The 27,223-nt window shown below is 37.2% G+C and overlaps 1 protein-coding gene across 6 annotated transcripts in view; it reads left to right on the forward strand.

Moving 5' to 3' along the window:
• Window positions 1–27,223, forward strand: part of MTCL1 (microtubule crosslinking factor 1) — a 162,394-nt gene that overhangs the window by 128,849 nt on the left and 6,322 nt on the right. For all 6 annotated transcript variants that reach the window (XM_074205390.1, XM_074205392.1, XM_074205391.1 and 3 more), the window contains 4 exons: window positions 167–424; window positions 9,387–9,686; window positions 15,086–15,117; window positions 18,333–19,893. In XM_074205390.1, coding sequence (XP_074061491.1) covers window positions 167–424; window positions 9,387–9,686; window positions 15,086–15,117; window positions 18,333–19,893 — 2,151 coding nt within the window. The remainder of the gene's footprint in view (window positions 1–166; window positions 425–9,386; window positions 9,687–15,085; window positions 15,118–18,332; window positions 19,894–27,223) is intronic.

The following is a 27,223-nucleotide window of genomic DNA, read 5'->3' on the forward strand; positions in this document are numbered from 1 at the left end:
TCAACCTGTTGTCTCTTGGTTCAGACAAATATATAATTAATAGTATTGGAGTGACAGGAAGTATAGATGGAGAGAATATGTGTACAAATTAACATTGTGCAAGAAATCATATAAATGGCAAATCTGATTTGATGACAATTGCTTTATCCCTTGTCTTTTTTGACAGTTGGAAGGAAAGAATTCTGAGAAAAATCCAGGAGAAGTGTCTCCCTCCTTTGATTTAAAGGGAGCTTTTAGGAGGGAGAGAGAGGAGCTCAAGAAACTACTTACAGAGAGTCATAGCTTGGTGATGGAGCTACGCTGGCAAGTCCATCACAATGAGAAAAACTGGAAAAGGGAAAAAGTGGAGCTTCTTGACCGATTGGACAAAGAACGTGAGGACTGGGAACAGCAAAAGAAAGAAATGTTACGGAGAATGCAACAGGTAAGGAACCTTACAGTGATATGACAAATGCATGAATGTCCCACAGGAATTCACAGGAAATAAATTCACACAGATATCAAAGAAAAAAAGAAAAGAAAACCTAACCTCTTTGATGAATAGTGATTTGGTACTGTAGCCAGAGAATAGATTTGGATTCAAGAAGATCTGGGTTTAAGCCCCTCCTTGAACACATATGAGGTAAAAGACCCTTAACGAGTCACTTAATATTAAAATGTCCCAAATAATTCTCTAAGACTAAAAATTGAAGATATATAAGGATGGAATTTATGCATTTGAAATTACCTGTAATCTTGAAATTCCAAGTCTGAGTCCACTCAGAATGGCTTGTGAAAGGTAGTGACTTGAATTTAAGTTGAGGTACTGTGTGATTTTGGGCAAATTCTTTTTTTTAGGACAAATGGAAATGTTATTTCCTTGTTTTTATTGAATTGTTTTCAGTTATAACTCTTTGTGACCCCATTTGGGGTTTTCTTAGCAAGGATACTAAAGTGGTTTGTCATTTCCTTCTCTAATTCATTATACAAATGAGAAAACTGAGGTAAAGTGGATTAAGTGACTTGCTCAGTGTCTGAGACTAGATTTGGACTCAGGAATGAGGCTTCCTTCCTCCAGGACTGATGCTCCATCTTTTGGGCCTCCAAGATGTCCTAATTGGCTTCTAGAAAGGGGCATTTACTGTGGTGGTATAGTAAGAAAAGTGAATATAAAATTTCCCCCATGATCCTTTCTCCCACAAGAATGAAAATAATTCTAGGGAAAGTGGGTTCCACTTGAGATTATCCATGGCAAATGGGGATAATTGATAGCCTAGAAGCTCTGTTTTTTTTAAATACTCAAAATGTTCTTCTTAGGTATGGTGCATCTTGTTTCCTGGGTGTCTTGTTACCCAATGCAGACAGTGCTTCTTGGTGATCTTATCCCAGTGACACTTCTAGGTGGTCACAAACAGTCCACTAAAATTCATCAGATCCTTAATCCAAATTAGGGAGGAGGAAGAAAGAGATTAAGAGAAAAATTGAGGCTCTCCTCCCCATTCCATGTGTTCATTCTCAGGAGCTCTTTTGCCATTAAGCTGCCAGGAACTCAAATCCTTGATTTTATACAAGCCCCACAAAGTATCAAGTCCCTTACCCAATTCTAATAGACATCTTACTTAGTTGAAATGCCTTTGAATAACTGATTAATTCGCCAGAGGTGTCCAAGTCTTTTTTATACCAGGTTTACACTTGTGATTCTATTGAAACATATTTTTTACCCTATTGGGATAGAGAGAGAGAGGTGAGAATATGTATTTGGGAGACAAATTGATGCAATCAATCTATGGGGGAGGGGGATGGAGACACAGAGAGACTGGGAAATAGAGAAATATAAACCCTAAATGTGGGCAGACTAACTTTTAAGTGTACTGCCAATTATTTAATTCTATTGAGTGCTTTTAACTAAACGCAGATGTAGTCTAATAATAAAGGAAGTGCTGAATAAAGTTGGAAACCAAGCTGTTCCATGATGACCTGAAATATTGGGTATATTCCTAAGTGGTAATCAAATATGACCACAATTAGAAAAGATACCAACCCTAAGTCAATTTTGACCTAGACCAAAAATTTCAGGAAAGAAAAAGTCTTAATTAGAGATTAGGTTTTCACTAATATGTGACTGACTGTCTTGTGCATTTCCAGTCATCGGTGTCTACACTTAATTTGGGGTGACAACAGTCATTCTTGAATGATGCACAAATTAAACTAATGCAGCTTTGGCTTTTATCCCTGGTTACTTTTACAAAGTCTGCTTTTTACTTGCATCTGTGTTTCACATTTAGAAATTCCTGAGATCTTAAGAAATGTTATTAATCTTATAAGTACAGGAAAAATTGCAATTATCCTTATTATTTTAAGTCATTATTTTCAGAAAAATAACCAATATTTACATAGAGCTTTATTATTGCAAATTTCTTTACATACAGTATCCCATTTCATCCTCACAGTAATCCTATAAGGAAAGTATTATTACTATCCTCATTTTCACTTGAGAAGCCTGAGAGTAAGAAAGGCTAAAGGATTTGCCCAGGGTAATATTTGAAGCTAGAATGAAGGCCTTTCTGTTTACAGAGTCAACATTATTCACTATGATACCTAGCATGCCCTGTCTTTATTTGAGTAATTACTGTTTTTTGTGATGAATGTTTCACACTTGGGCATGTGGATATTGGGTCATTTTTATCCTAAATGAAATAGATTAGATGCTGGGAAAGACTGGCAAATTTTTGTTTAAACTATTTGTGACCCTGTGAAACTCAAGGACAGTAGAAATTGAGAGGAATGTTTGAGATGAGACATCACTCCTTTCTCCATCCTTCACGTATTTTATTACCTACCTCCTGGATGTTTGATGTGGCTACCATCCCAAATTCCTCAAGAGGAATGCCAATTATTTCCTGTTTTACTTGGAAAACATCTGTAGGAGAGTCTTTAGGTTAACACCTCTGGGAACTATTGGATCCAGGTGGGTCAATGATTAGTGTTGAAATTTTTAAACATTTTAAAAGTGAAAAGCAGCCTTTGTTCCCAGGAAGTTATTGGTTCCCCCCCACCCTTGTCTTCCCTTCTATAACTACTTTATTTTTTCAAAGTTCTGTTTGATTAAGTAACCCTCTGTTCCTTCAAACTTTGGAATCAAATATTTATAAGTATATAATTTCAGTTATCTTAAATCAGATATAACCTGAAGAAGTTGACTGGCTACTGAACAGAAGGACATCTAGCCAAGACCAAACCCTGTAATGATAGCTTTTCTTGTACCTGAAAATAACCTACATGGTTGTCATGATTAATGTCAGACTCCTTTTTTTTGCATCATCAGTGGCTATTCCATAGCAACCATAATGATTTATTGATGCAAGCACAGCATTCATTTTACAAGTTAACCTTCAGATTTGCAGAAAAAAAATTTTCTGTAATTTTTAAAAAATATATTTTGTTGATCTTTTGTTTCTATATAATTAGAATTTCTTTTAGTATCATACTTCCCACCTCCAAGAGAGCCATCCCATATAAAGATAATATATTTTTTAAATTTTTATTTAAGGCAATGTGGTTAAGTGACTTGCCCAAGGTCACATAGCTAGGTAATAATTAAGTGTCTAAGGCCAGATATGAACTCAGGTCCTCCTGACTCCAGGGGTCGATGCTCTATCCACTGTACCACCTAGCTACCCCCAACAAATAATATTTTTAAAGGAAAAAAAAGAAAAAAAGAGAAAAGATCCAAAAAATTGATCAAAAAATTGAAAGAACAACACTTCTTTCAACATATAAGAATATTTAATTAAAAGACCAGCAAGTCAGATGTAAAGATGTACAGTCTCCAAGAGAGTCTATGAAAGAAGTAAATGTTCAGTTTTCCTGAAAAGACCACATTCACACAAATGAAAATCTCCTTTCCAAATTGGCATCTATTCAAACATTGACCTTAGAACTTCATCCTTTATAGTACTACATCCTTGAATACAAAAGTATTCTTAACCTACATATGACATGAAATTTGGGATTTTGGACCTTAAATTGGTTTAAACCATACTTTCTCTGCTGTTCTCTGCTATTTGTCCCTAGTGAGCTTGTACTATGTACAAAAATAAATCTGTTCTTTCTCTCCCCCTCAGGATTCAGTATTTGAAAGTAGGGATTTTTTAAAATCATGGTCACTTGTTTGGCAAATTAAGACAGCAAAGGGACATTACTTGTATAACAGGAAGTTGGCAGAAGTTATTCCACTAACCAGTTTGTTGTTCACTCATTAAACTATTAGTCACACATTCCTAAGAGAAGCAAAAAGCATATCAACAACTCTTCATGGAACATTTAACAATGTATGGTTCAGGCACACAACTGCTTTTTGTAAGCCTCATAACCTTGAATATGATAACCTCATCCAAATAGTCAAGAGTCTCTCTAAATCCATTTTCCACACTGGAAGCATATGTTTCTTGCTTATCAAGTATCATAAAATTCCAAGATGATTTCTCCACCATTTAAGATTTTTTATATGATGTATGTCTGTGGTGATACAGCTAATATCTAATTATAAATGTTAGCTTCTAGCATGCCTTCCTCTCACATTTCAGAATAGATTGTTTTAATGGATTCAAGCTATATCTTCCCTTAAGAGTTAGTAGATTTCAAGTTCACATGCAGACAACACATTGCTGATTATTTTCAGTTTTAGTACAGTGAATTGGATGTTGTAGTCGGGGTCAGGAAAACCTGGGTTCAAATTAGACACTCGTGTCTAATCTTTCAGGGCTCAGTTTCCTTTTATATAAAGTAAAGGGTTAGATTTTTTGATCTTTGATCCTGCGGTCCTATCTAACCCTTTGAGTGCCTAATTTCCCCCTTTTATGATACACTTCAGTTAGCTGTCTATACAAGATGATGACCAATCTCTGAAAGTTTCTTTATAATATGTAAAGTGTTACTTAGGGCTAACCTTGAACATAAGAAGAGCCAGGCCTACCTCTGATACAAGCCTGGCTCTGATACATACTGGCTTTGTGGTCCTAGACCACTTAATGGAGTCTTAATGCCTCATTGTTCTATGCAAAACTTTGTTAATTTGCATTTTGTAAAGGCACATTTTGTCCTACATTGGTTGAGGGAATTTCATTATCCGAAGTTCACTATACCACTAAAATTACAGGTCTAGTCCCATTCCAATGATTTTCCAGGATGCATATATTTCATTGGTTCTATTGAAAGGTAAATCCTTGTTTTCCCATCTCATGCACATTAAAAGTAGTCTTATTGGCTAGTATGATATAGAACATTTATATCTCAAACTTGATCACCAAACTCCTTTATACTCTTAAAAATTACTGAAAATCCCCGAAGAGCTTTTATTAATGTGAATTAAATCCAGGGGTGTGTTGATAAATGTTTAACAACAAGCTTTAAAGGGTGGGGGGAATGTACCTATGATATATTTTTAAGTTTAAAAGGATTATTCACATTTTCTCCAAAACTTTCTTAAGACTAGAAAATGAAAAAAAAAAAACAAATTAAGACCCAATTTGTACCATTTGTCAATTTCCAAAGAGTAAATGATTGCAATAAAATTTTAGCAGTTGACTCTTAAAGTTTGGTTTGAGTCACTCCTGCATACCACTGGTGATGTCTATCAATTAGAGGCATCTAGATGGTGCAATGAATAGAACTTGTTGATCAATGTCCATTGATTATAAAATTTTCGGCCTTTTGGGGAAGATTTTTAGCATTCTTTTAAAAAAAATGTAAAGAACTATTTGTCTTCTTGCAGGTACTCTTGACTCTTCCCCTTCTCACCTCATATCCACTCAACCACCAAGGCCTGCCCATTCTAATCCCATATCTTCTCTCACATCTGTCCCATCCTCCCTAACCCTATCACATTCCTTTATTGGACCTGTATAGGGTACTGGAAGTGATTTACTTCCTCTCTGGATGCTCTACAGCTTACAGTCTTAAAGTACCTGGGGCCCTGAAAAGTTAAGTGAATTGTCCATGGTCAAATAGCTTGCATAGGTCAGATCAGAACTTGAAATCTGATCTTCCTGATTCTAAGACTAGATTCTCCCCCCCCCACCCCATATCATGCTAATTCATTTATTGTATAAAATAATTATCTGTGCTTATGTGTTAGTAGTTTACTAGATCACAAGCTTTAGTGGGACCAAGGACTGTTAAGTAAATTTTGTGGTTTTTTCCAGTTACTAGCATACAGTAGGTATTTTAATAAATTTTTTGATTGAATTGAATTTTTAATATTATTTTATTTTTTCCAATGACCTGCAAAGATAGTTTTTAGCATTCATACTTGTGTAGGTTTTTGGGTTTCACATTTTTCCTTCCCTCCCACTCTCCATAACAAGTAATCTGATATACATGTAAATTCATGTCCAAAATATTTCCATATTAATAATACTGTGAAAGAAGAATTAGAACTAAAGGGGGAAAACATGAGAAAAAAATAAAAAACATAAAACAGTTTTAAAAATTGAAAATAGTATACTTTGGTTTGAATCAAATTCCATAGCTTTTTCTCTGGATGTGGATGTATTTTCCATCACAAATCTAAGAATTGTCCTTGATTACCGAACTACTGAGAGGAGCTAAGTTCATTATAGTTGATCACCTCACAGTTTTGCTGTTAATGTATACAATGTATTCCTGGTTCTGCTCACTCCACTAAGCCTCAGTTGATGTAAGCCTTTCCAGGCTTTTCTGAAGTCCCTCCACTGATGATTTCTTACAGAACTATAGTACTTCTTCACATTCATTTACTATAATTTGTTCAGCTATTTCCCAATTGATGACATTCCTTCAATTTTTAATTATTTGTCAATAAAAAAGAGTTATTACAAATATTTTTGTATATGTGGGTCTTCCCCCCTTGAATTGAATTTTTAAAGGAGAGGTGGAATGGAAGGCAGTGGGAACATCATTGCATTAATTTACTGAAAGGGAATGGAAAGAAGAAAAGGGAAGGACAGGACAATAGAACTGAAAGTTAGATAAGTACCCTAGTCCTACAGACTTTGTGTTTCCAAATAAGTAGAGACAGCTTATAGATTATTATGATTGAAAGGTACCTTACATATCAATTCATCTAATCACCAAGGCACACAAAGATTGAAGTGACTGTCCAGAGTCACACAACTAGTGAATGGCACTAGGAAAACACTAGGAGGTGAACAAGAAAAGTAATAATACTTCTGATCTTTGTTATCAAAATTAGTAACAATTAAACAAAAAAAAGAAATCACATTTAAATTATACTTTGTGTATTACACTGTAAGAGGAAACTCTTTTGCCTTTCACGTTGCACCTGTTTTCCAACTCATAATAAAAGAGACTTATCTGAGTTAGTTACTTGACATTGTCTGGGTCTTCTTGATACTTAGATAAATTCTGTATCAGTGGATAAAAACCTTGCTGCTTTTTTCTATCTGAAATTTAGACTAAAAAAATAACACCTTGGGGTGGCTAGGTGGCACAGTGGATTGAGCACCTGCCCTGGAGTCAGGAGTACCTGAATTCAAATCTTGCCCCAGATACTTAATAATTACCTAGCTGTGTGGCCTTGGACAAGCCACTTAACCCCATTGCCTTGAAAAAAAAAACTAAACTAAAAAAAACACCTTGAGGTTTTTCAAAGTGCTTTCTTCTCAGTAGTCACCACTCCATGCTTCTCAGGAATGTCTGCCTTTTGCTGCATGATCTTGCATGGACCATCCTCACACACAAGTAGATGGAGAAGTGCACACTAGGGCACATAGTTAAGTTTGGGGAAAATGCTTTTGAAAATCTTGACATGCTCCTCAGGAAATTTATTACATTCCCTGGCAGCATCTCAACACTTAATGACTGAAAATCATTATTCTTCCTTGCCTTTGGGTCAGGTCTAAATATCACTTACTTGTTTAAATATTTTTCTTATTAAAAAAAGCAGTCAACCCAATAGAATTTTCAAATATGTCAGCCAATAAAGGACTCATTAAAAGTAGTTAAGTAAAAATATCCTTGGGTCTAGTATTTGCTCAAGCATAAATATTTATAGAGAAAGGCAATAACAACAAAAATTACAAAATTAAAATGTCAACAAACATTATTAAGTTTTCTAAATGGAACAAAGCCTTATTAGGAGCAAGTTTGTGTCTGCAAATGAGTAGAGACAGCTCATAGATTATTTTTACAGTTCCTTGTTGTTTGACAATGACATATTTCCCTTAAGTCTCTCAATGTCTGCATGCACCAAGGCAAGAAGTGATAGAGGGCAGCTATGGAAATAGTGCTTGGCCACAAGCTCAAAGCCAAAAAGACTGCCAGGTGGTCTTGATCAGTAATAGGAGGTAGTATGATATAACAAGATGTGATAGATTAGAACAAAAAAGACATGGGTTCAAACCCCAGCTCTACCATTTGATAAATGTATATATAGGGCAACTAAGTAGCACAGTGGATAGAATCTAGAGTCAAGACTTACTGGCCTTAGACATTTACTAGTTGTGTGACCCTAGGCAAGTCACTTAACCTCATTTGCCTTAGTTTTTCCATCTGTAAAATGAGCTAGAGAAGGAAATAGCAAACCATTCCAATATTTTTGCCAAGAAAATCCCAAATGAAGTCATGGAGAATCAACAGAACTGAAACAACGGAATAGCAAAAGGTTATCTGGGCAAATCACTTCCCATCTCTGGCCTTTACCTTTCTCATCTATAAAGTAAGCACATTGCATTATTAAAGTTTCGAGCTCTAAATATATGACAGGAAGATTGCTAAAAAAGGAATGTGATGACAAATGAAGAATCAGGTCATCCAGATGAAATGTGACAGTGAAATCAGGAGACAACTATTTGGATAAGGCACATCAGAATGTATATATCCAAGAGAATTTTGTCCCTTTCACAATAGTCATTACCATAGTCACACAAATTCAGGATCATCAAATCCAATCCCTTCAGTTTGCAATTCAGGAAACTGAAGCAAGAGGTAAAGTAATTTGTCCAGGGTCACACAAAGAATAAGTAGCAGAGTTAGACCCTGTGACTCCAAATCCAGAAATCTTTCTCAAATTCTGTGTAAGAAATTATTTCAGTGGAACTTCCATTAAAATACTTGGAGCATTCAATTTTGGATATTGCCTTTGTTACATTCTTTCAAATATAATCAGGATGAGACTTCATCCTCTGAAGATGCATTTTACTTTTAGAAATATCCAAAAATTATTCATTCAAGTTTAGTGAAAAGATAGATGACCCATCTTGGGCTAAAGCCAAGAAGAACTATTATAGTGTCCTAATCTTCTATGGGATCAGTTAAAATAAAATCCTAAACTGTGAGAAAGAAGCAAACTACTACAAAGGCAACTGATGAACAGTCTGTACTAACTTTCTCTTCTTTACCTTTTTAAGTTACAGGATGGAATGAGCTACTTTGGAAATGATAGTTTCTTTAGGGACTCAAAAGAAGTCAATGTCCGTGTATTTTCCAACCAAGGGAGTCATCATTTGCCTCGTTCAATGGGAAACTGGTCTTACTCCAATCCAGACCCAATGCAGTTTGAAGACCAGCCACTGTCAAAATTGAAGCAAACAGACCGATGCTCTGCCACAGAGAACATCTTCTTGGATGCATTGGCCTTGGATGATGAGTCCGATGACACTCAGCCTCAGAAAGCAACACGAGAGAAGTTTATCACTTGCTTGCATGAAGTAATCCTTATATTCTCTCTATTTTTTACATTGGTCTCTAATATGTAGTTATAATTAAGCAATAATGTAATATGGTGATTTCCCACAACAGAAAATGTTAAGATAAAAGATAAATGAAGGAAAAGGGATACTAGCTCAGGAGAATAGGTGTTTATATTTCCATGTCCTCATTCCTGCTCATACTGTTGTACCTGCCAACATCATCACTATTTGGTATTTGTGAGATAGACCCAGTTTCAATTTATTTTCTATGAAGGGTGATGTCTCTTATGGGAATAGATGCCATATTCATAAGTGTTGTCAGTGACATAAGTTTTAATCTTTGCTTCATACAAAAGATATTTAGATATTGAAAAGTCTGGGTAGGAGCTATTCAAATAACCCAGGATCTAATGCAGATCTCTTATAAGAGGGGGGAGATAGTCTGTCCATCCATATGAGACTGCACAATGTAAAAGAAACTATGCTACATTGAGAGCAGAGAGATCTGGGTCTGCTCTTAATGTACTAGTGAGGCAAGTAAGTGTTATAATGAATAAAATGTTGGATACAGGGTCAGGAAAATCTGAGTTCAAATCCTATCTCATATATTTCTAGCTATTGACTCTAGACAAGTCATTTACACTTTCTTAGCCTTATTTTTTCATCTGCAAAACAGGAATAATAATAGCATCTACTTCGCATAGTTACAATAAAATAAGATATATGTGCAGCACTTTGAAAACCTTAAAGGGCTATTTAAATGTTAGATATTATTTCTCTGTGATCTTGAGAGCACTAAGAATTACAAAGAAAAGCAAAGAGCTCACAAACTAATGGGGAAAATAAGATTAATCCTAATTAGCATTTTTAGGCTTCAGTTTCCTCATATGTCAATTAAGATAGTTGCATTAGATGATTCCCAAAATTCCCTTCAACTCCAAATTCTAAATTGTTAACAATGAAAGCTGTCCCAAAAAAAGAAATGAACTGTCTCAGAAAATAGTGGATTTACTACTATGAAGGTGTTTTCAGGGAGGCTAGATAATCACTTGTTTTTATGAAATTAAAAGGATTCTTATTCAGTTAAATGTTGGACTAGATGCTGAAGTCTCTTCCAGCTCTGAAGTTCTAGAATTGCATGAATCCTTAGAGAAGTTATGAAATATTGAGAGATGAAAGTTAAAAGAATGGAGAAAGAACTAAAAGCAGATGCTTCTGCCACTCCCAGATTAACACGTTAGTAATCAAGTGCAAATAAAAGTTAAATTTTTCCTTCATGTGATTTTGAGAAAACTCAATTTCATATAAGTTCCTGAAGACTCATAATTTTCACAGTACCTACCCATAAGGGAGGAAATTTGATTATGTTAAGAATGAGGAATATCTCAGATCTCTACATCTATGGAATTAAATTTGAGAAGATGCTCCAAGTTCTCCTTTAGCTCAGTGAGACCTTGAAGAGTCTGGTGCTACTCAGAATTATCCTCAGTGAAGAAAAACACACTGGCAAAAGAGATCCTATGCACAGAGCTACAGGGCAACACTGGGTGAATTTTTTAAAGTATAGGACCCCCCCCAAGATAATGACAATGGAAACTACTCCTAGTTCATATTTCCATATAAATTTAAGGTTTATAAAATGTCCTGCCTGCCTTAGAGGGGACTTCAGTTATCAGTTATATCATTAACTCCCAAGGGAGTCCAGGATGCCAAGAATCTTTTATGCCAAATTGGACCTATTCCAATCCAGACATGATTTCCAGTGCTGAGTGAGATCTAAGACAGCCTTCTGTGGAATAAGGTTAGGATTCAATTGATTTTACATGTAGCCTCATATGAATTTCTCATTAATGAAACCACCATTGGGTGACAGCCTGGACCTTAACTCCCAGTTATGCTCCATGAACCAGTTGGACTTTAGTCAATCAATCACCGAGAAATTTTTAAACACCTGCTGTATTCAAGGTACTGTAGTTAGGATAACTGTACAAGTTATAACTGTACAAGGATAACAAAACAGTCTCTGAAAAAATTAATTAATTTTTTAAAAAGTCCCTGCCTAAAGGAATTCACATTCTGATGGGGAATGCAAAATAACTATATATAAATAAGCTATATACAGAATAAATGAAAAGTAATCTCAGATTGGAAGACATTAACTACTATAGGAACCAGGAAAGACCCCTACAGAAGATTTGACCTAGATCTTAAAGGAAACCAGAAAACTGAGAGGCAGAGGGAAAGAGACAGAGAATTCCAGGAATGAGGGTCAGTCAGAGAAAGGCCCATAGAGTGGAAATGGGGTGTTCTGTTTGAGAAATGGCAAGTAGATTAATGTAGCTGGGTCAGACCCAAACTTTAGGAAATCCCCTCCCTAGGTGAAGGATGTATTGAAGCAGGAGAAACAGAGACAGGAAAAACAATTAGAACTCTAGGTGAGGAATAATGAGGACCTGCTTTGGGTTGATAACTGAGCTAATGGAAAGAAGAAATGATGAGATATGTGGGGTGAATAAATTAAGAAGTCATGGATTTCACCAAGGTGTGAACTTGAGTAACTAGAAGGTTAGTGGTGTTTGTATAGTAATAGTGCAGTTCAAAAAAAAAGAGAGAGAGGATTTGGGAGAAAAGATTCAGAAGATTTTTGGACAGCATGAGTTTGAGATATCCTCTTCCCTTCTATTTTGTGTTGCCCTCTCCTATTTGAGTGTAAGTTCTTAAAGAGCAGGATCTAATTTTCTTTTTGCTTGCATTTGTGTTCCCAGTGTATAGTATAGAGCCTTATGTAGTATTTCATAATGCTTGTTTCTTTCCTTGCTTCCTTACAGAACATCCAATTTGACATGGTAATAAAGACTGAAGTTCAGGAGAGAAACTAAATCTGACTATATAAATCTGGGTGTTATCTGCATATAGTTGACAATTGAACCTATATGATTTGATAAGATCAAATGAGATAGTAGAGCAAAAAAAAAAGATACTCAATGCTCTTTCCCTCCTCAATTTTCTTTCAGCTCTATTTATGCATGTATTCATATCTTTCTCCCCTAAAATAGATTGGGGCAGGACAGGACCATTCATTATCTTGTACATAGTAGGTACTTAATAATTGTTCAATCAAACTGAGTTGTTTCCAAATATGAATATGCACAGGAATTTTCAGAAGAGGCAGAAAAAAAACTAGGAAATCCATGTTCTTTAAATCAGAGGAAAACATTCTAATTCTAGAAATCTACTGACTGAAAGGAAAAAATTCTTTTAAAAGGTCTTCATGCAGAGAATGAGAAAACGTCACTACATAATAACACATTTTAAAAATTGTTGTATTATGTAAGAAAGGATCCAACCCCCAGAAAACTAAAGCGTATGCTTGAATGAAATCCTATTTTTATCCTCTTGGGACAGAATAATGCCAATTTGCCTTGTGTTTCATAGGTTTTGGGGGGGAAGACGGGGAAGAAGGAAGCTTTTTTAGTTTAGGAATTACAGTACTTGGGTCAAATCAGTTGAGTCCCTCTATGTTCTGAAATGTTCTTAACATTGCAATACTTGAGTTTTCCTGTTTGCCTGTCACTCAAGCAGTTGAGACATTGAGTTTAAAGGATGGATTAAGGGAATTGTTACTAGGGAACCATTATAACAGCTATTTCATCTGTCAGGCATCCTCCCACACATTAAATGGAACCCATCGAGTGAATGTCAAAGAGTGCCTTTGTTGGAATGTAGGAAAATGGTGTGTTGGTGGAATAATTTAATGTCTGATCAGCAGTGTAGGAGATCAAGGCCTGTGGACAGCCAGTCATACAGTCCAGAGATCTAGGGAAAGGTCCTCAATGTATAGGGTACACCCTTCCCCCCTTACTTTATGGAGTACTTAGACAAGGGCCCCAGAGGAAGGGAACCTGTAGGTTGTTAATGTAGGTTGTTATTATTCACCACTGAAGGAAACGTCTACTTTGATGAGATTACAGACTGGGGTCATAGGGTAGTTTAGTGTAAAGAGTTCCAGATAGGGATTTAGGAAATTCATGCTTTGGCACAACCTCTTCTGGGAAAGTCATGGAGTCTATGTTTCTTTGTACTTCTTTGCTAATGGTAACTCTTCCAGTGGGAAAAAATGAATTAATTCAATCAACAGGCATTTTATTCAATACCTGCTCTACATCAGGTGCTGTGTTGCACACTAGATATGCAAAAAATAAAGGTAGTTCCTAATCTTCCCCAAGGAACTGACATTGTAATGGAGGAAACCAACACCTGTACATATAAGTAAATACAAAAGGTAGGCACAGTAAATAAAAGGTATTTGGGAAAAGGGTACCAACAAGAAGAGTCTTGAATAGGAGGTAGCACTTTGAACTAGACCCTGAAAGAAGTTTGGAATTCTATGTATAGCCCTGAGAAGGAATTTCAGTTAAAACCAAAGTTTATAAAGAATGTGACAAATACTTCTTTAGCTCTCTACAAATATTGTCTCCTCTATCCTCACAAAAACCTTGGGAGTGGTTATTAATATTATCTCCATTTTAGCACCCTCTCACTCAAATCCCATTCATGTGCTTATTATGGCATCACCTCCCTGATGTTGTAGTTTTCTTTGAAAGATGAATTCAATTAAAATTCAATTTTAAAACTGAGAAAACTGAGGCTGACCAAATTTAAGTGGCTTGCCCAAAGTCACACAGATAGTGACTGAAGCCAAATTTAAAACCAGATCTTTATTCCAGACCTAGCACTCCATTCACTATACCATCTAACTGCCTCTTTAAAAACTACAAAATGCCATGATAATATGTATTATTATTATTATTATTATTACTATTAGACCCCTTTAAAGGAGCATGGAAGAACTAATCTTCCTTGTGACTGTAGTTCTAGCCAGTTTCTCTATCTCCCTATCCTTCTTATCATCTCCATTCTTGCTATACTTAGTACCCTTCTTAGAGACTGTGGTATCTATATCACAATATTTTTCTGCATTTCTCTGGTCAGCACCTTCCTCCTAACATATATCTCATCTCCTACTGCCTGCCATATACTTCTAGAAGTTGTATTTTTCATTTTAAAAAATTTATTAGCATGCTTTATTTTTTAACAAAAAATTTAGATTTACTTTACTCTGTGAGTTCTCTTGTAACAAAATTAAAACTATTAAATAGCAAATGCTAATTATAACAAACTAACAAAAACTAATAGTACAAGGAACCTTATTTGAAAATTCATTCAACATTCCATACCTGTAGCTCCCACCCCATCTCTCTCTCTCTCTCTCTCTCTCTCTCTCTCTCTCTCTCTCTCTCTCTCTCTCCTCTGTTTAAAGTATTTTTGAGGTATTTCCTCATGATAGAAGACACAGAATAAAGCAGCCAAAATTGGATTTATCTGTTTGTTTTGTTTTGTTTTGTTTTTTCTTACAGGAAGAAGATAACTACAAAGGAAATCTTCAAAGGTAAGGTGAATGAAAATCACATTAACTAAAGCAGGCCTAAACTGAATTTCTTAGTGATTGATGTAATTTATCCCTTTTGAAGTAGCCTAGTTCCCTTTTCATGATTATGAAAAACAACTGTGGTTGGGTTTTATTATGTTTCATTAATATGATGTCATTAATCATGAATAGCTAAAAGTTCAAACATGGTTATATCAAGGATTGACCTTTGGTTTGGAATTTACCTAAACTGTGTTGTAATTTTATATATATAATGCAGCTAGGAGATTCATTAAATGATTGCTTGAAAATTAAATTCATGATAGTGTGTCCCTTCTCAATACAAAGTGTAAAGAACTGTCTTGTACAAGATTTTTTTATCCAGTTAAAAACCTACATGAAAAGTTTTTATTTTAAGAATTACTGATCATCTCTCTTGTGGAAATCATAAATGAAATAGTGGCCATGGTACATTGGAATGAGCACTGGATTTATTTTCCCTTAAATCAGAGGAAGAGGACCTGGGTTCAAATCCTAGCTTTGCATCTTACTGCTTCTTTGAACTTGAGCAAATGAGTCAATCTCTTTGGCTTTCATTTTCCTCATTTGCCAAATAAAAGGGTGAGACTTCATCTCTAAGGTCCCTTCCAGCTCTAAGCCTGTGAGGCTATGAAGTAACTTAAGAATCATTCCTCTTCTGCCTACTATGTTTTTCTCCCCATTCTCTTTTTAACTACTCCCTCTCTATCTCTTCCAACCCTTTCTTTCATTCTATAAAAGTAGATGCTTTTGCACTAAATGAGAGCCTTTGTCAGGTCATGTTAATATTTCCAACTGCCCTCATCCTGGATTCTCCTGTGAAATTTGACTCCATCAATTATTGTTACCTTACTTCTTCCCCTACTGTCAGAGTCACAGACTTATAGGGTTGAAAGGGACCTTGAGGTCATTGGATTGTAGCCCCTGAACCTCTTTAAACTACATTTCATCTGCTGCTGACCTTTGCCTTCTTTGTCAAATATGCACTTCCCTCATAGTTTACTTCCTCTGCATCCTCACTTGCAGTCTCAACCCTCAGTGCTTAAATTGGACCTAACTCCTGCCTCCAGCCTTTCCTGTTTTCTCTTATGAGAGAAAAGCTTATAATTTTTGCTACTTCAGAGCTTACACCTATCCCCTCTCACCCCACCCTCTGTCCTCAATATCTATCCATGCTCTAATCCTTGCCAGTACCACCACCTTCCATCATGATTCTATACTAGTCTGTGCCACTGTCAACTCTGAGAGTGGGAACTTAACTGATCAGTGTTTTAGCTATACTTATCTCAAAAAAATAATGGGAAAGATTGAGGGTTCACTAAACTACTATAAGACCACTTTCAGCTCCTTGGAAGACAAAGGATTCTAGTAATTCATGTGGAATTGGATCTATTGCTTGTATTTGGGGAGTGGAGTTAGAAGTGAGCCTAGAAGAAGAGATGACAAGGTTTTAGCTTCCTCCTTCCTCTTAACTTTGGGCATGAGTATCTAAAGGACCTTACCTGCTAATAAAGCCATACCATTTCCCTTTTTTCCCTTTCATTTCAAGCACTAATTACAGTTGACATCAATTACTTCAAGTCCTTATTAGTTAGTGTGTGGATTATCTCAAACTGATGCAAAAATAGCCACTGACCATCATATCTAGTTTGAAATGGTAAAATGGTACCCAGAAAGAGAAAAAATTTAGAGGAGAAATAGGGACTGTGGGTCATGCTTTGAAGTCTAGGTTTGGTGTAGTAGTACCTTAGTTATCTGGCTTTCCCTTATAAACTGAATCTGGGGGGGGGGGAAGCTTCACAGTTATAGAGGAAAGACATATAAGACCATGGCAAGATAACTGGTCTAAACCAGCCATGGTTAATCATTCTCAATGAAGAAGAATTTTAGGTAGATTATCTCTTGGGGTGTTCTTTTTCCCCTGAAAGGATGAGTCTCAGATCAGAGATTTGTCCAGAAGTCTTTAAATCACTAATTAGCTGTTAAGGAATGCTCCTGAACTCATAGAATCAAGGGAATTATAAGAACTGGAAGACACTTAAGATTATTCAGGACAGCCCATTCATTTTAGGAATAAGAAAATTCCTTTGGGAACTAAGATAGTCTCCAAAGTCAATCATCTGTCCTTTCCCAGAAATACACAAGATGTGACTCTAGACTCCAAACATCATGGACAAGCCTGAAGACATATGTAGGGGAAAGTCCAGGGGTCGTTGGAGCTCTCCTAGAGTCACTGGAGTGTCTGGCATCATAGCTGTTAATTATCCTCTTCTGTTCCATACAATGACAGACAAGTTACCCTAAGAAAGGGAGGCACTAAGGTATCACCTGTCATGACACTTTAAAGATATCTGACAGAAACCTAAGAGAAATTAGATAGACTTGGGTGGGCTCTAACTTTCCATATCGTGTGTGTGTGTGTGTGTGTGTGTGTGTGTGTGTGCACGCGTGCGTGTGTGTGTGCACGCGTGCATGTGCTTTCAGAATAATCTGTATTGGGGAAGGGCTGGGGAAAAAGGCAGAATGTTCTGTATTTTTGCCACCAATGTGTTCTTTTCATTTATGTACTATGTACTTTGGGCAGCCATAGGATACAGTAGATATGGCCAGAAGAAAAAGAAGGGGCCTTTGGATCATGAGTCAATGGTCCAACAAGATTTTTGTAGTAGAAATATTTGTAGGTTATTTTACCAGTGGAGTTAGGACCTCTACTTGTCATTTTTCTTTTTGCTGTCTAGTTTGGGGGACTTTCACAGCTTGGTGAGACCTCCACCAGAGAATGGTTAGGAGCCAATAGACAAGAGAAGCACAGGGCTCATTGGGGAAGTTGAAACAAGTGACTGAATTGAGATTCAGTGATATTATTTATGAATCAAAATATTCCGTGCAATCTTGCCTTTTGTCACAGGGGAGAATCGGTTGTGTTAAGTTCTGACTAACGCAAAGCCACCTTGAACATTTCTAGAATTATCCCAGGGTCCAGGAAAACATCCGGTGGGATCAGCCGATGCCTGAAAAGCACCATCAAACAAGGAAGTGTACCACAAGCACTAAGAATACTCTTTAGGAAAGGGAAGTTCCATCTACAGAGGGGGAGCAAAAAGAATGACAAGGGTCCGGTTTCCTTTTGCCGCTCCAGAACTGTATCTAGCAGGATGTGTAGCGGGTTTATGATCTCTCTTTTCTGCTTTTCTCAGGGCAGTTTCAGTGTCTTCCATGTCTGAGTTCCAGCGTCTGATGGACATTTCTCCCTTCCTGCCAGAAAAGGCCATGCCTTCTGCCAACCACAAGGAGGACATCACTCCTCCCTTGTCCCCTGATGACCTGAAGTACATTGAAGAATTTAACAAGAGCTGGGACTCGACTCCACCCCAGAGCCACAGGAATGGGTCGGCTGAGAAGCCACCAGATTCCTGGGCGGAAAGGACCGAGGGGGGGAGGTCAGGGAATGATGTCCCAGGGTCATCGTGGTACCTCACCACGAGCGTCACCATGACCACCAACACCACGACCAGCCCAGAGCACTGCCAGAAGCAGCCTTTGAAGAGCCATGTCATCACCGACAAAATGGGGGTGCGTGTGTTTCATAGCCCACCAGCCATCCGAAGGTTTGACAGCTCAGTGATGACAGGCAGTGAGGAGAAGGGTCAGGCAGACCCCGATTTGTTGCTCTCTGTGAACAAAGCCAAAGGGAGCATGGGGGAGGCAAAAGTCACCTCCCCTGAGCATGCATTTGGCAGGTGGCCCTGTGAACATCCAGGGCACCACAGAGCCAACTTAGAGGGTGGATTCCACCCCATGGAAGGCCCTGTTTGCACTCCTATGGGTTTTTCCTCCTCCTCCCTGCATAGCCTTGAGATGTCCAAGAACATGAGTGATGATATGAAAGAGGTTGCCTTCTCCGTCAGAAATGCTATCCACTCTAGCCCCACGAAGCCCCAGTTAAAGGATATGGCCTGTCAGACCAACGGGTGCAAGACAAAAGGGACCCAGACCACCCAGACCATGAGTGTTGGCCTACAGACTGAAACCCTGCGTGGTGGAAGCATCACCAGCAGTCCCCACAAGTGTCTCACACCAAAGGCAGGGGGTGGTACCACTCCCGTGTCATCCCCCTCCAGGAACCTCCGCAGCCGGCAGATAGCTCCTGCCATTGAGAAGGTGCAGGCCAAATTCGAACGCACATGCTGCTCCCCCAAGTACGGTTCACCTAAGCTACAGAGGAAGAGCTTCCCCAAAGCTGACCAACCAAATAATAGGACCCTACCAGGGACACCCCAAAAAGGGTATAGTGAATCTGCCTGGGCCCGCTCAACCACCACAAGGGAGAGCCCCGTGCATACGACCATCAATGATGGACTCTCCAGCCTGTTCAACATTATTGATCACACTCCCGTGGTACATGATCCCCTCCAGAAGGGAATTCGAGCTAACAGTCGATCTCGCTCAGCTGAACCCCGACCAGATCTGGGCCCAGGTCAAGAAACAGGCACAAGTTCCCGGGGAAGGTCACCCAGCCCCAGTGGGGCTGGCACCGAGACATCCAGAGAAGAAGTAGGGGAAGGTACACCTGTGAGACAGGACTTATCTGCTCCTCCCGGTCACACACTGACTGAAAATACTGCCAGGATCCTGAACAAGAAACTCTGGGAGCATGCCTTAAAGGAAGAGAGGAGACAGGCTGCCTATAACCCCCCAAGTCTTAATAATGACAGCAACATGGGAGAAATGATCAAAGCTGAACCAGGGTCCATTGAGGTAATGAGCATCTTTCCCTCCCTTGGTTCGCTGTCTTTGTATCCTAAGCTCCTGCCCCTTGGCTTTTTTTCTGCTAAAGGGTTGATATAGCTTGAATTTAGGATGACATAGTCATTTGGCTTTAAAAAGGTTAAGGGGAATTGCAGAGTTTGGGATGGGGAGGTCTCTTACTTAGGGAAGAGGGGTTTGGGAGAAAGGTAAATTGGGAGCTATTTCAAGAGAACTTGACATTTCTTTCTGGCAGCCAATAAAAGTATGGATTGGCCCAGGTTGCCCCATCAGTCATATGCCAATGACACCTGCTTATTTTACTAAGGACTTTCATTTAGGATCATTGTATATCACTGTGTGCATCAGAATGGTAAACTAGGTTTCTTTGTTTTTCTGGCGGTAAGTGTATATATCAAAACTGACTGTTCTTTGCACCACAGAGCTTAAAGAAGACAAAATCATTCAGAGTTTAGAATTGATACCTTTTGATTAAGTTGTGAAGTTGCTGTCAATGTGAGTCCTAGTATTAAATACTCTCTTCTTTCTGAAGAAATCAGGATTAAAAAGACTTAGATCTAACCCTACTAGCTATGTGACCTTGGACATGTTAATCTCTCTAGGCTTCTGATTCTTTTACTAATAATACAAAATGCCATCATCAGAATGGACATTGAGTAAACCCATTTATACAAACAAAACAGCAAACAAATCAGAAAAATTTAACAGATTAGAATTTGCCAAAAAATACATAAGAATAAATGAGAGGTGAGATAAGATCTCAGCTCAAGCAAAGAGAGAACTATCTCACCCAGAAGAGTCTCAATAGTCTTAAATTTTAAGCAAGTTCAAGAAAATAAAGGGACTGGATTCCCACTCATGGCTACCATTTCAAAGTCTTTTTCTCTCTCTCTCCTGCCTTCTTGGAGTGTCCCCTATCCATGTGTTTTTCCCAAAGAGTGTGTGCAACCAATTCAATAAGTGTCTTATGCAGGTAAGGTTCAGCTCTGTCTGTAAATCAGGAGCCTTGTCTCCTTTCATAAATATGCAATCATACACAAAACCATACAGGCTCAGGTCATCTTTGAAAAGAAATTTACTAATCCTCATTTCTGTAGCTAGAAAGAAAAATAAAACAGAATTTAGCATAAGATTTGTGTCAGGTAATAAAAATAAAACCTACTTTATAGTGTTTTTTTCAGAGTATGAGCTCCACCTGAATACAACCATATGTACTGTAGAGATTTATAATAAGTGAATTACAGGGTAGACTGGGTTAGGATTATCTTGACCCCTTACAACTAATTAAATGAATTTCTGTCACATATCTACCATTTAAAATCTTTCCCTTTCTTCAAAGTCCAGTTCAGTTGCTATATATTCCATGAAACTTTATCCTGATTCTCTGTCAAGTAGTAATCTCTTCTTTTGCCCAGTTATCTTATCTTTCTGTGTTTGGTTTCTCCTATGCACATATCCCTTTCTATGTATCAGAACTATATGTATGTGTACATATATACATATATATGTACATATATATATGTATATATTATTCCACTATTAGAATGTAAGCTCCTCAAGGGCAGGAATGTCATTTTGCTTTTTTGTATTCTTAAAGCCTTTCACACAGTAAGCACTTAATAAATGTAGAATGAAAAAGTATATTAATATTTTGTATACTTGGAATCTTAAGGCAATTTTCTGATAGCTGACCACTGGACTTTGAAACATCCCTCACACAGTAGCAGCTATGCTGTCCTTCTTTCCCTAGTTATCATGATAGGCAGAGGGGTAGACATTTTCCTAAAACCATTAAGTTCCCTTCTTGCCAAGTGGCACACCTAATTTTTTCCACTGGAGTATTATTGTAAGTAATGATTAAGGTTTCCAGGATAACCTAGAAAGAGTACTCAAATACAGATTTGGACTAGGTCATGGGTTAACTTAAGTTGAATAATCTAATTGTCATTTCATCTATAATTTTATGGGAAAATGAGTCAAGTTCTAAACAACTTAAATGAGTGATGAATTTGGGTAGTGGGCAGTTAAAATCCTTTAAAATTGAGCTCTGCTTGTATAAACAGAGGGGAAACTAATGTAAGATATTTCCTGGCAGAATCTGACTTCATTTCACAATTTATGAACTCCTAATCACCATTCTGAAGTACATAAGGACCAGATGTTGAAGCAATAGTTTTTTGAATCCATGAAGCCTTTCTGACCTACTGTCATCATAGATGGTCCATCTACATTCTTGATCACCTTCTCTCTACTTAGGCATCTAGTGCTAATTTTCCATCAGAATTTGTAAGCAAACAAGTTGGAAAAAATTGTAACAATTATAGATGAACAATCTATAGCTAAGTGGAAAGCCAGATCCACACTTTGGTTTCCTGATTAGTCCTTAATAAGTATCTCTAACTGTTTGCTCATTCTAGCTGTGAAAGAAAAATATTAAAACTAAAACCTTAATTTTCCATTCAACTAATCTCTTCCTCTCTTGTTAGTTTTTGTGTCTCCATTCTCCACCAGTATTCCCTCTTTTCATTCTGTTTACCCTTTAGAAATGACAGGTCTCTCACATCAATCCACTCATTCCATTTCTGGACAATTTACTTTTTTTTCTCAGTAATAGGATTTGAAGGTGAAATCCCCACAGTCATTTATCAAGGGACTTCCACTATCTTTTCATGAGCAGCCCCTGCCATTTAAAAAGTCTAGCAACTCTTGAATAACACTCCTCTCCTCCTTGGTAGATCTTTGTGATATTTCTATTATCCACTTTCTGTTTGTCTAATATTTGTTATGAATAGTTTTCCCCCTTTATTTGTGATGATTCCCAAATTATGTGGCTTAAATCTATGATTTCCTTGCTCTAGAGAGCTTCCTACAGTTTAATGTCCTGCAACTTCAAGTTTTAGAAACTTGCTTGAGGTTTTGAGATGTTAGGAGACTTGTCCGAGATCACACAGTTAGCACTAGTCAGACAGGTCTTGACCCCAAGACATTCTGATTTCAAGGTTAGCTCTCTAACCATAATGCCTCATTGACCCCCCCACCCAAATTTCAGCTGTTGTGCCCTGCTTATTCTATTGCCACATTCTCCCACTCCCTCAACTCAATGATATTTTTACAGTGTTCAAACAGCATGTTTAGTTTTTTTCTGAATTTGGAAACATGAGAGGCATGTAGCAATTTCAGTAATTTTCTTTATTTCCCCCTCATACTTCTAGATGTTTTCTATGTCTCTGTTAACACTGAAATTTTCAGTACCATCTAAGCCAGTAATTAAGCCAGCTCATGTACTAGTTATCTATTTTTTCCTTCCCTTGACAATATGATCTACAAATGAACCTCCTTAAAAGCTTCAAGTATCCCTGTGTTACCAAACGTGGGATTATGAAGCACCACTTTTTTGCACCTGTTGGCGCAACCAATCCCATTTGTTTTACAATTAAATGAATCAAGGTGTTTTCCTAGATGGAGGTCTTCCTTATTCATCATCATAGCAAGGAGACCACTTAGGCCCTGAGAAGTTCTGCCAGTGAAGAATGGGGACTAGCAGAGACTACCACATTAAAAAGACTTTGATTATGGGCCTTCAAAGATTGAATATCTCTCATAGAATAATCCAGTAGGATTTAGAGGGACTCTGCCCCAGAATGTGAATTTGGGGTGCTATTTGAGCTTGCAAAAATCACTTATGAAAACAAGGAGGAATAGAGAAACAACTTCTGAGTCAGAAAGGCCTGAATTCAAGTACTTCTGATCCACATTAGCTGTGCCACTCTTGACCAACTTCTCATTGTTTCAGGTCACATTCTTAAATTGAAGAATTGGGATAACAAAAGGTATTATTCTTGCTGAAAGTTCAGAGAAACAAAGCTCTCCTACAACAGCCCCCACACCCAAAGGTATAGAAAGATAATTAATCAGTCAACACTATGTGGCAGGTCAATACTGTACTGGTACTGAGAAAAAAAGATGAAAATCCCTAGCCTCAAGAGGCAGCTTAATCTCTGCCTTAATCCACTGTAGAAGGAAATGGCAAATCATTCCATTATCTCTCACAAGAAAAAAATCCAATACAGGACCAGAATTAAGCACAACTGAACAACGACAAAACTCTGAAATGTTATCTCATCGAATAAATAACATGCAAATAACTATGTATGCAAAAGACAGATACTGTGTTAAATGAAAGTAGATCACTTTAGTGAAGTGTCACAATGGTGAAATAATAGAGCCCAGAAGTATACATTGTGAAGTTCAAAATATACTTTTGTATCTTCATCTTCAATTGGTAACTCTGAAACTCATAAATCTCTTGAAGAGAACTTTGATAAAAGATGTGTTTTTAATTTTTCTCTCATTTCCATTTACTTCTGCCTTTAAATGTCCTCAAAATTTCAATCAATGTACCATATTTAAACAGTTATAATTTAATATACTCATACACAGACATACTTAGACTCACAAAGCAATTCTTCCCTGAAGATCTGTGAAATTCTACTTTCCATTCTAGGCATTTTGCTTTCTCACATGAAACATCTGATATTCCTTCATCATAAGCTTTTTTAGATTACTTCACATCTGAATTTTGAAGTCTCTAGCTTCTATTAATTGTTTCAATCTCTAAAATTTACTTCCTTTAGCAAAAATTATGATTTGGCATTTTGAGTCACACTTTTCTCCCTCCCACAACATTTCTAGTCTACTGTTGACTTGTTAACTTTTCTCTCTTTGGCCTTTCTCTGGACTCCATGTTTAGTAATGCCTAGCAATGGTAGGCACTTAATAAATTGTCTATACTAATTTACTAGATTTTTATACCTAATGTAATTCCAATCATTTTAATTCTAGTATGTACCTTAATTATCTTATGTTCAGTTGCCTTCAGGAACCTCCTTTCAGATTTTCCTTCCTCCATCCAGTCTTTTCACTTGTCCAAATAGCCAAATATATCGACAAGTAGCATTTCCCAATCCAAACTATTCTACAGACCAGTATAATATCTAAATTTTCTGCCACAGTCTTCTTCACACTCCAAAGCTATAGTGACACAGTTTTCACAGAGCAAGAAAGGCTTAATTCTACAATACTTTAAGGTTTACAAAGTGCTTTCCTCCCAAGAAACCTATAAGGTAGGTCTTTTCCCCATTTTACAAATCTCAGAGGGAACAGTCATATAACTAAGAACTAACAGAGCCAAAATTTGATGCCAGATTCAAGTCAACTCTTTGTTTCTACTACCCTATCCTGACATATGGGAACAACAGGCCATAGGAAGGTGTCAGATTTTTAAGTTGTAGTTTTTGAGAAGAAAAAGGAGAAGAGGGGAGTAAAAGTTTTGTGAACCAGTAAAAATATGATTCAGATTGGTGCGGGCACAAGGATAAACAACTAGGAAACACTAATTTAGCATTTACTGTTACTTCTTTGCTTAAAACAGTACTTCCTGGATCACTTCCAAGATCTCAATGATCAAGATTCTGTCTCAGGTAGCCATGATCTTCATAGTTAATTTCTCTTTTCCTCCATCATATGCCCAGTCAAGCATCCTCCTAGCCAAGCAAACCTGCCTTCCTGCACCTTCTAGAGTTCCTTATTATTCAGTTATTTTCAGACATATTTAGGCTAACTATATGACTTTCAAAATATGTTCAATGAAGTGGATGCACTATGGGATATACCCAGAAAATTTTTCAGAAAAACCAAAACTTACTATGCAGAAATGAGAAATGAGACTTACACTCTCTTTCCTCAGTTAATTGAAGAACTCAATGAAAACAACATTCAGGTTGTGCAAAAATATTTTGAACTAGAAACAAATTTCTGTATCAGAGGGACAGGTTACTTTAAATGAAAGCTTTTGTGTAAAATGTCAATAATGAACACAGTTATTCAATATTATAGTTAAAGAGTCATTCAAAGTTACTCGTATACTTGTCTAGAATGATTAATGAACATATTGAACATTGACTCTCTCTTCTTGGTTGGCTACAATAATTTTTGTGAAATGTTGAATTTGTAAATACTTAATTGCCTTCAGTACAATTTTTAAAAGTATATATACTTAGACATTTTAATTTACCTACATACATGGTCATTACTATATCATAGCTCTCAAATACTACTTTTTCCCATCTCTTGGCAGAGTACATTGCAATAAAGTTCATTACTCAAGGATGTATATTTATTTGTGCCATTTCCCTGCTAAAAAAGGTTGGAATTGTGAAAACAAATCCCTCAAGAAAAGAAAGGAAGAAGTCTCTAGCTCTGATACTAGCTTACTGTTAATGACCTTGGGTGGGTCACTTAACTTCCCTGGGCCTCAGTTTCCTTATCTGTACAATGAGGGAGATGGATTCCATTTCACTGGTTTAGAATATTACCTACAATGTCCAGCTGCTCCATATACCCTTTTCTCTACTGCTAACTTTATTTATGGAAATGACCATAATTACTAAAACCTTAACCCCTCCTTACCACTTAGCTTGTTCTCCAGAAACAAATTTGAAGATTTCCACATGGTTTTCATATGCCAGTTATGTTTCCATCTCCTGACTCCCCCAGACTGGTACAGAGCCTTCCAGAATCACTCAAGAGGCTCTGCCTCTTTAACAGAAAGATCATGTTTCCTGAAATTTGGGGAAGCTGCAGGATACCCCCTGTGTCCTTCATTGCCTTTCTTTTTGCCCACTTTTTTATTCACTAGGAAATAACTTGCTTATTCTCTTTTCTCTCCCTCCCAGGATATAATCTCAGTGTTGCTGTTCTCTGTGCATTGGTCCCTAATCCCTCTGATTCTCTCCATTCCACCACACATATACTCCCCACATCTCTCAGAACTAAAATGTTCTTCTTTGTTAAATCTATAGATCTATTAGGAAAAAAAGAAATGTGGATCTGCTTTAGGGAAGGCTACACAAATATAGATTGTTTGGGAGTATCTAGTCTTAGGGGCACCTGAGAAGTTAAATGACTTACCCATAGTCACACAGTTAATATGTGTCAGAGGGGAGAATTTGAGACTAGGTCTTCCTGCATCTAAGGCCCATTCTTTATCCACTGAATAATAGTATTTCTCCTTCAGGGAAATAATTAATAATATATGACAGTATTTGTAAGTTTTTTCCTGTGATATAAATCATTTGTAAAGTTATATACATATAGTACAAAGGACAAATATTGCTGATTAAGTGTTCTTAGGTAACAAATGATGCCTTCTGAATATTCATCAGCCCCATCTCAGGGGCCCAGTTCTCCTAGGTAAGTGCTGGTTTTTGTCAGTTATGCAGCCATGGAGGCTATCTTCATGTATGAATGTCCTGCCTCCCCC

The sequence above is a fragment of the Macrotis lagotis genome, chromosome X (assembly GCF_037893015.1).
Source record: "Macrotis lagotis isolate mMagLag1 chromosome X, bilby.v1.9.chrom.fasta, whole genome shotgun sequence".
Lineage (NCBI taxonomy): Eukaryota > Metazoa > Chordata > Mammalia > Peramelemorphia > Peramelidae > Macrotis > Macrotis lagotis.